This window comes from Borostomias antarcticus (assembly GCF_949987555.1).
Source record: "Borostomias antarcticus genome assembly, chromosome: 8".
Taxonomy (NCBI): Eukaryota; Metazoa; Chordata; class Actinopteri; order Stomiiformes; family Stomiidae; genus Borostomias; species Borostomias antarcticus.
Window position 1 is genome coordinate 6,980,205 of NC_140241.1, and position 10,000 is coordinate 6,990,204.

At 45.8% G+C, this 10,000-nt stretch overlaps 3 protein-coding genes across 6 annotated transcripts in view; 1 reads left to right on the top strand and 2 right to left on the bottom strand.

Annotated features, from left to right (window-relative positions):
* Positions 1–271, bottom strand: part of ptpn3 (protein tyrosine phosphatase non-receptor type 3) — an 11,728-nt gene extending 11,457 nt beyond the window's left edge. For all 4 annotated transcript variants that reach the window (XM_084442702.1, XM_084442700.1, XM_084442701.1 and 1 more), the window contains exon 1: positions 132–271. The gene's annotated coding sequence lies outside the window, so the exon portion shown is untranslated. The remainder of the gene's footprint in view (positions 1–131) is intronic.
* A 3,742-nt stretch (positions 272–4,013) lies between these two features.
* Positions 4,014–7,197, top strand: sgk2b (serum/glucocorticoid regulated kinase 2b; the record flags this gene model as incomplete). Its single annotated transcript, XM_084442089.1, has 10 exons — positions 4,014–4,109; positions 4,211–4,245; positions 4,360–4,417; positions 4,547–4,630; positions 4,736–4,867; positions 4,968–5,080; positions 5,776–5,995; positions 6,556–6,711; positions 6,815–6,904; positions 7,030–7,197. The coding sequence occupies 10 exons, from the start codon at positions 4,014–4,016 to the stop codon at positions 7,195–7,197; spliced, it is 1,152 nt and encodes a 383-aa protein (XP_084298215.1).
* A 1,216-nt stretch (positions 7,198–8,413) lies between these two features.
* Positions 8,414–9,895, bottom strand: LOC311312349 (putative transmembrane protein 244; the record flags this gene model as incomplete). The annotated part of the gene is made up of 6 exons (XM_084442276.1): positions 9,854–9,895; positions 9,426–9,511; positions 9,121–9,194; positions 8,893–9,018; positions 8,618–8,662; positions 8,414–8,508 (listed from the first exon to the last, which is right to left on the bottom strand). The coding sequence occupies exons 1-6, from the start codon at positions 9,884–9,886 to the stop codon at positions 8,414–8,416; spliced, it is 459 nt and encodes a 152-aa protein (XP_084298402.1). The 5' UTR covers positions 9,887–9,895.
* Between the last annotated feature and the right edge of the window lie 105 nt (positions 9,896–10,000).

Below are 10,000 nucleotides of genomic sequence, written 5' to 3' on the forward strand. Positions count from 1 at the left end.
ACTTCTAGCAGGAAGTCTATAATCCAAACAAACATTCGCAAACTTTCCTCCCCAGTTCAGTTACCGTAACTTTGTGTTCGAGTGTTTGCTGTGGTAAGAAAGATAGGAGAAGATGTACTCCGCTGAAATACCTCAGTCGTCCGGGTTTCAGATGTGTGACATTTCCTAGATAGTACAGCAATTCGTCGGTGAGGAAATTCTCTGAACGGGGCGCGTCGCGCGGGGCAGGTAAAGGTAAATATCCGGAAAGAGTTTCTCATCCCTCGCTGCGGTGATTCGCCCGGCCCCGCCCCTTCTCCATGCGCACTCCCGCCCGGCCCCGCCCCTTCTCCATGCGCACTCCCGTCTGGAGCGCGCTTCCGGGACCAACATTAGGCTACACAGCACAGTCCGAAATTACTATTTTGTGAAGGTCTGGGCTACTGACAACGCTCATGAAAAGACACATTATTTGCATCCGGGAAACTTGTATCAGGCTACACTATTAGTGATTAATAGCAAACAGCAATGTTTTTCACTGGTTCCAAGCACAAGCTATAATATGATTTTGAATATGAACTCTAAGAGCCAATGAAATGATAAATAAGATATGTCCATCAATATCTTCAAAGCACTCTTTGTCCATCATTTGTTCTTGGTGGTGGCTAGTATTACCTGCGCTTGAGACAGAGTATGAGCATCACACTTTAACATTTTGTGAAGAAGGTGGATGTAAGGTTGAGGGCAGGAAAATATCACTAGTTAGGAGAAGCAGGGAAAAGAGGCTTAACTGGCTTAGGGGGTGTAGGGGTCAGGCAGGGATTGGTAGGTGAGAGTGTGGTCAGTGCTGAGATAAGGGCTTAATCAAAGCATGTGTCCCTCCTCACCCAATCCAGACAGAGCTGTCACTTTGACCCTCTCTGGTTGGCTGCCGTGCTGTTCATTAAGAGAAGGAGAGGGGGGATGTCAGATGTCGCATGCCTGGAGATCCAGACCAAGCAGCCCCAGTGCCAGTGGGGTAATAGGGCAGAGTGCACTACACTCTGTCCTGTTACCCCACTGGCACTGCAATGTTTCATTCCTGGGGTGGTCTGTTGAACCAGCAGACTCTCTCTCTCTCTCTCTCTCTCTCTCTCTCTCTCTCTCTCTCTCTCTGCAATTCCAATGCTTTATTGGCATGACATGAAATGACTTCAAATAGTGCATATACTGTACTGTATAGACAATAAATCCAAATAAAGTGAGGCTGAAAATTAAGGCTCACAACACAATAACAACAACAACAGCAGCAGAAAACACGCTACCTTATCAGTACTAGATAAACAATGAGATTTTATTTTCAAGTATATCAAGCCTTCATCTTCCTATTGTTATGCAATGTTCCACTGGCTGTACCTAGATTAGGTCAGGTCGCTACACAGTTTGCTACAAAGGATGAGAAGTGGGGCTTTTCTCCTGATAAGTATTACGTTTCCCCCCAGTCTATTGTTTTTTTTAACTTTATATTTATCTATGCTTTTGGAGAAGAATGTTTCTCGAATTTCCTTGTATAGGTCACAGAGTAATAGAGCAGGGAAATTCAGCCACCCATTGAGTATCAGCTTTCTGTGGCAGTAACCTAGACCCCACAGCACTGAATGTCCCCTGAACCCTACTGTTCCAAATATAGAGACCATTAGAGAGAGGGAGAGAGAGAGAGAGAGAGAGAGAGAGAGAGAGAGAGGACAGAGAAAGAGAAATGGCATGGACAACAAATCATCTGTGATTTATTTCTTCACACCTTCTCTTCACTCTGATTCACTCTCCCTCCAATTATGTCTTCTTCCATTTCCCTCCCACTTATCATTCTTTCAGCTGTGCCTTTTTCTCTCTCTCTCTCTCTCTCCCTCTCTCTCTCTCTCGCTGGTTCCCCTATGATGTGCAGAGTGTACTGCTGGTATTGCCCTTTTAGAGGAGTGACCATTATGTTCTTTCTCTAATGCTGAGTGTGTGTGTGTGTGTATGTGTGTGTGTGTGAGGGAGAGAATGGAGAGAGAGAGAAATGGTTTGTTTGTTTATGAGTGATTGTGTGTGAGTGATTAAGTGTGAGTGTGTGTTTGTGTGTGTGTGTGTGTGTGAGAGAGAGAGAGAGAGAGAGAGAGAGAGAGAGAGAGCGTATATTTTCTCTACACCTCATTAGAACACTTTGCATGTTGACTGCAGAGTTCCCTGTCCAGTTACATGCTGTGTATATCACATTTATAGTACATGATGATTGTATGATATTCTATAATTCAGACACTCACGCTCCTCCTAAAAGAAGAATGCAGAAGTTCCAAATGTGTATTGCTTCACAAGTACGGACCTCTTTCCGGGCATGGGAGAGGGGTGTGTGTGTGGGGGGGGCAGATCACCAACTGCATCCAACCAGTTAAGTCCGGTCTGCTACTCTTTTAGACTATTTAGGGAGTGTGAGTGGAGTGAAGTGTCAATGTCACCAATAGACGTCATTCACACAACCTTCGTACAGGCATGAGATTATAATGAGATTATAATCTACCTTCATATGATTATCCTGGCATAGCCTACTGTATGTAGGCCCACCCATACTGGGAATGTGGTATGGAGTGCAGTATAGCTCCACGCAGAGCCTGTCCTAGAAAATGTTATGGGTAGCCGATATGGGCCTCACCTCTTGTAAAGTATGCCTCATCTCTCTCCTTTCTTTGAACGTCCGTAGTGAACTCTGTGGTTTTCTGCTTCCCCTGTCATCCATTGTTCCAGTGGTTATTGGAAAATATCGTTCATTGATGTCTTCGTGTGTTCTGTTAACGGTGCCGTTTAGAGGAACTAGAGCAACTAGATAACTATCCTGTAGATAGATAGAGAACTATAGATAACACACTAACACATTCTCTATCTCCCTATCTCTCTTTCACGAGCACACACTGTGACACACGCTGGCGCTCGGGCGCGCGCGCGCACACACACACACACACACACACACACACACACACACACACACACACACACACACACACACACACACACACACACACAGCCTATAGCCTACTATCTACCAAAGATTCTCTGAATACTTCTTAATGTTTATATTGGTTGCATCAAGGCTGGAGGCGTGCGGGCCCAGTCAGATTCAATGGCTGTGCAGAGTTAATTTATCGAAGTGACCTCATTACCTAGCTTGGCTGACGGCGATCCCATCGCTACGTCACTTTTGACAGGGAAGCGCGTGGGGCTGTTGAATGGAAATAGCCCGCCTGCCAAGTGTACTGTCAGCTGAGCTGAACTCTCCAGTCCAGCGGTAACAGAGTCACCGGTGGGCTATCACTCTTTTTTATCTGTCGCTTGTAGGCTATCCTACTCCACTTCTTTCACTGGACGTATTAATTTTTAGATGGCAGTTACACAACCGCGACGCCGAATGACATACTCCAAAATGAGACGTCTTGTGTCATTTTTCACCGGTACGTTGTGTGTTATAAGTGTTATACTGTATGTTGATAGGTGTAATTGTATATTAGCCTACAACATTGGTTGACTCTTTGGTGAATAAACTCTTTGGTGAAAGAGTTTTGTCTTTGAGATAGGCCTAGTTTACTAATTCTAAATGTATTAACCAGCTGTGACAACAGGTGAGCTAACCTCCTTGCTGAAAGTGATAGGTCTATACTGTATGTACAGTAGGCTAGCCTATGCAGAACACTTATGTAATATATTCCCCTTCTTAATTTCAGCCGTGCTGAAAGGGAAGAAAAGTTTCAGCGACTTCATACACAAACTAGTGTCCAAGCATCAAATCTGCCAACAGTATGTAGACTGTACGTCTATGATTAATTATTAATGCCCTATAGCTTTGATTCTATCAAACTGAATTGTTTTAATACATCTATTATTCATAGTTTGCCTCTTCACACACGCATGCACGCACACACACACACACACACACACACACACACACACACACACACACATCATATGACATTACATTACAGTCATTTAACTGACGCTTTTATCCAAAGTGACTTACAACTTATATGTTGGCTTTGTGCAGCCTGGACACTCAGAAGATCCTTCCTCAGGATGGAAGCCTGAGAGAAGAGAGGGATGAGAGAGAGGAGGAAGGAGAGCTGGTGAGTAGACTGGCGGTAGAACAGCGGATCTGTGTTTTGAGGACATGGGTAGATGGAGTGGCGTTCTCTAACCCGGCCCCTTCTCTGTCTCTCTCTTTAAGCGTCTGCAGAGCTCGCTGGACCGTGATGAGACTCAGTGGGTAGCCATTTTGTAGCGGTCCAAAAAAAAAAAAGTTTCCTTGAACCACATTGTGTGGTCACCAGACCAACATGCCACTTACCACATCTCTCTGTTGTTTGCGACTACCAGGGTGAAGCCATCAGATTTCCACTACCTAAAAGTCATCGGCAAAGGAAGCTTTGGAAAGGTGTGTTTGGTTGTGTGTATACTGTATGTGTGTGTGTGTGTGTGTGTGTGTGTGTGTGTACACAGTGTCATTGTATAGTAGCCTATGTGTGTGTTTCCGTCAGTTGATGACATTCAGCTCTTCCTACAGGTCCTGCTGGCGAGACACAAACAGAGTGGAGGTTACTTTGCCGTGAAGGTTTTACAGAAACAGGTCATCCTGAGGAAGAGAGAGGTGAGCATCTATCTACCTGATTGATTGTCGTTCCATCTATCTATCTATCCATCTCACCACCTCACCTCCTCATCTCTCTCTCTCTCTCGTTCTCTCTCTCTCTAGCAGAGGCATGTGATGGTGGAGAGGAGTGTGCTATTGAAGGGGCTGCAGCATCCATTCCTGGTGGGACTTCACTTCTCGTTCCAGACCTCAAATACTCTCTACTTTGTCCTGGACTTCGTTAATGGAGGGGAGGTGAGTGGGGTGTAGTTTGACTAGAAGAGTAGCAGCAGAGTGCTGCAGGTTTAATACATACAGGATGTTCAGTCGTAACCAGGTCTGTGTTTGCCCACAGCTGTTCTACCACCTTCAGAGGCAAGGTTCTTTCCCTGAGCCCAGAGCTACTTTCTACTCTGCAGAGATGGCATCTGCACTGGGCTATCTTCATTCTATGAACATAGTCTACAGGTACACCCAAACACACACACACACACACACGCACACACTCGAACAGACACACGCATACATTACAGTCTTTTTCCAGTCATTTAGCAGAGGCTTTTATCCAAAGTGACTTACAATAATTGCATTTAACGTCGGTGCACCACTACTCACTAGAACTCACAAGTGCATCTCCTTTCTAAAGAAGTGACTAAGAGCATAATCTAGTGCTGAAGTCAGACACACACACACACACACACACACACACACACACACACACACACACACAGCCTATAGCCTACTATCTACCAAAGATTATCTGAATATTTCTTAATGTTTATATTGGTTGCATCCAATAGCTACTGTAGGCATAACCTAGGATATACATATATAATTTGTTGATATGACGTATCTCCTCTTCTATCAATTTCCTATAAGACCACTAAGAGTGACTATAGCGAAACCACAAAGTATTACAGCACACAAACATACACACACACACACACACACACACACACATACACACACACAAACACACACACGCACACACACACACACACACACACACACACACACACATTCCTTCAAATGCCACCAACCCACCCTCTCTTTCTCATCTTGGCGCCGTTCTCTTGTCATCTCGTCACTAAACACAGTTTGACTTTGTCCCTCAATTCCCTCCTCTCCCCCAACGCCCCCCTCCTTCTCCCACCCTCTCTCAGAGACTTGAAGCCAGAGAACGTCCTATTGGACTGCGGAGGTCATGTGGTGCTGACTGATTTCGGGCTGTGTAAGGAGGGCGTGGCCATGGGCAGCACTATGCATACATTCTGTGGAACGCCGGAATACCTGGCTCCTGAAGTACTGTTGGGCCACGCCTACAACGGAGCTGTAGACTGGTGGTGTCTGGGTACCGTGCTCTACGAGATGCTCTATGGCCTGGTAAGTGTGTTCGTGTGTGCGTGCGTGCGAATAGGTGTGTGTGAACTATGAGAATTTAGGCCTACGTTAGAGGTATTAAAGGTTAAGAGAATCCCTTTTTTTGTTTTAAATGTATTTTACAGATTTTTCCTGTTTTCTCCTAATCTGCTAGCCAGTTACGACCCGCATTGTCCGATTGCTGCGTTCTTACTGACCCTGGGTTTGTGAAGATTCGTCGCACAATCTCACGGTCGGCGATACAGAGAGAGACAAATACTTGACTCTCTCAAGCCTGTGACCGTGATTCCGACACCAGACAGCGGGGGTCACTGTAGCGCGACGAATCTTCGAGCCGAGATAAACTAACTACCCTCAGGGTGCAGCTGCCCTGTCTGCTGCTCCCTCTGGGATCCGGCGTTACTCAGATCTGGTGAGACCAGAGCGTGAAGCCCCGGTCCCTGGTGGGCAACTGCCATTGACACACAAGGAAGACGCACTAAACCGCTTCACCGCCGCCGGTTAAGAGAATTATGGAAGTTATTATGGATTCTAAACACTCCTGTGTCTGTTCTTTCTTTCAGCCCCCATTCTATAGCCGTAGTAAAGCTGAGATGTTTGAGAACATTCTTCACGCACCCCTACAGCTCCAAAGTGGTGTGTCCCAGTGTGCTCGTTCTCTACTAGAGGGACTGCTGGAAAAAGACTGCGCCAAACGCCTGGGGGGGAGGCATGACCTGGTAAGTGCTTAAAGACACACATACACATACTCTCTCACACACACATATGCACACACACATATTCCTATCAGTTTAGGTGAGCTGAGGTGCTCTGTGTCTTTAGGCGGAGCTGCAGAGCCATCCTTTCTTCCTGTCCATCAACTGGGACGACCTTCTGGCCAGGAAAGTCCAGCCTCCTTTCATCCCCAAAGTGGTGAGTGTGTGATCCATCATATGCATGGAGCTCTTGTGGGAATTAGGAACCTGTGTGTGTGTGTGTGTGTGTGTGTGTAGTTGTCTGATCTCTCTTTGTGATGGTCTATATCCTCTCTTTCTCAGACTGGTGCTTACGATGTGCGGTACATTGACCCAGAGTTCACACTGATGCCAGTCCCCACCTCCCTGGGGTTGAGTGACAGGTGGCAGGGGGGCGGGACTAACAAGACCTTCCCAGGATTCTCCTACATGCCCCCTGCGGAGTGTGAAACCCCAGAGACACCACCGTAACTCCATGTCTGCACCTCTCCACCGAGAGTCTTCCAGAACATCTGGAAGAATGGACTCAAATAACATGGTGTAAGCCTTTTACCTCACAGCACTTAAGCGGGCCAGGTGTGCTCTCCTCTCTCCTCTCAAACCATGACCTGGGGGAGGATATGGGAGTCAGGGTCAGTCTGGACGAGCGCCAGTCTGCGCTGAAGAAACATCCGCTCCCCAGGGCCCCGGGAAGTGAGCTCAGAGAATACCGACCGTTCTCCACCCTGAACTCTCTGGGACTGACTGGGACAGAGTGACACTGAAGGTCAAACTTGGCTGGCTAGATATGCTAATTTATGTATTTTCTATGTGTTTTGAATAAAAGTGTCAGTTTTCGTAACACGGTGTAGACTGTACTAACAATGAGACCAGACCGGTTTGTCTTGAGTACTGTATAGTAGTGTGCATGGGGAGACAAGGAGAAGAACCATATGATCATAGAGGTTTATTTAGTATATACAATATATAAAGAACTCTCCTTAATAAAGGTATCAATTTAATACTCTCTTCCATGCACTCACAGCTGAACTATTATACCCATTACATTACATTAGTCATTTAGCAGATGCTTTTATTCAAAGCGACTTACATTAAGTGCATTCAACATAGGTAGTCAAGAGAACTAGTTGCCAGAAATCATAAGTGCATCTCCTTTCTAAATAAACATCTTAGAGCTTGACCAGTGTTAAACCACTGTGGGGTCAAGGACAGAAAAGAGCCGTGACCAGGTCGATCCGCCGCAGAGACCTCGGAGCAACGTGGGCCTCGAGGCAGCAGAGCGAAGTGGTTGAGCGGGGGTGTAGGGCTTGACCGTGGCCTGGAGGTAGGAAGGAGCTGTTCCTTTCACTGCTCTGTAGGCTAGCGCCAGAGCACAACCATAGTAGAAAACAACTATATTACATGTAGTACAACTCTGCACAAAACAACTATATTACATGTAGTACAACTCTGCACATACAGTACTATTGAAAATGACCGAAACAAAGTGCTGAGAATCAAACTGGTGACAACAGGCATCGGGTGAATATGATGTGATCCTTCTCCAAACACAAATATCAACCAAACAGTGTAAACAAGTAGAAAATAGTGAAGTGGGGGATTATGTGTGTGTATGTGTGTGTGTGTGTGTGTGTGTGTGTGTGTGTGTGTGTGTGTGTGTGTGTGTGTGGATTGTAGCACGTAGGTCTCAGTAGCTGCTGAAGGTGGGGTAACTTTGGTCACTCTGGCAGGCAAAGTAAGCGATGAGCTGTCCATTGCAGATCATCAGAAACAAGCCGCTTCCTTCAAATAAGACATAGCCAAGTTAATATATTCACAGTATCAGGGCAAATGCTTTATGTTATCTTTATTTTAGATTGCATGCACTGAGGCAAACTGGTACATGACTTACCTAGGGCCAACCACCACTGCCACACAAAGGGAAACTCCAGCATCACTGCAATACAAAGAACAAAACGTACATTTCAAATGCTCAAGATGTGAATGATGGACAAGGTGGAGGGGCTTCTCCTATGGGGTCCTACTTCTCCTCATGAATACTTTAGCATGTTTGTGTTTGTGTGTGTGTGTGTGTGTGTGTGTGTGTGTCTCACCTATGTGTGTGTGTGTGTGTGTGTCTCACCTATATGTGTGTAGCCTATGTGTGTGTGTGTGTGCGTGTCTCACCCAAGCTGGTGATAAGTACGTGCAGCAGGGTGATGGTGAGGGCATAGTCCCAGACCCATCTCCTCACCACCGCAGCAAACAGCAAACCACTGAAGAAGTAGGTAAGCTCCATGGACAGCAAGTTCACTGGGATACAAATACACACACAGGCAGAGACATAGGTGGGGGTCATGTCTTTGGTCTTTTATTTTTCTCAGACTATTTTTAGAATGTGTGCTAACTGCTCACCCAGGTATTTGGAGTTTGATTCTGTGGGCGCGGTCTTGAAATCAAACGGAATCAATCCATCAAAGTGGTCCAGCCTTTAAGATCCAATAACAAACATTTAGAAGCATCTATTAGGGGAGTGTCAGAGTCAGACAATCAAGTCAAGTCAGACACAAAACTACTGTAACTTCTGTAAACCATCTAGTCAGACACACAGAGACAAGACTTGTACTGTAACTATTCAGTCTCCTCTTCAAGTGACAACAAGGTCATCAAGTGGCAAGTGCATATAGATGGGAAGGGACGGGAAGTGCTGTCGATCTCACCTGAACGCACCGAAACACACACTCCCGATCATGTAATAGAGAGAGTAGAAAATGAGCAAGCAGAGCAGCAGGTGCACGAGCACAGTCTAAACAGAAGGAGAAAGACGTGGTGAATTATATTTCACACTACAGCAGCGCCACATCACAACGTTTTGGAATTCTGTCATTCAGCACAGCTGCGCGCGATGTGCTGTGCGGAAGGGTTCGTGTCATCTGTTGCTTAAATAATAATATGACATAACTATGTGACTACAGACACCCCCTCATACACACACACGCACAATCGCATAGTAGGCTATGCATAGCATAGTCCGTCTAGAAATATATTTCGCATTGGAGCACATTGAGCCTTCGAATATGCTCGATCTCTGAAAGCTTTTTTTCTAAGGTGTAGCATAATCTCCTCTATAGCCTACAGTCTGCCTTACCCTTGTATCTGCCACTTTGCCTTTAAATGCCATGTCATGCTTTGCATCTGATGTTTCGTTGCAATTAATTTAGACGAACAGAGCCTATGATCCGCCAAACGAACTTATATTGCCACCTAGCGTTAATGCTGTGAATAACAGGGGGAT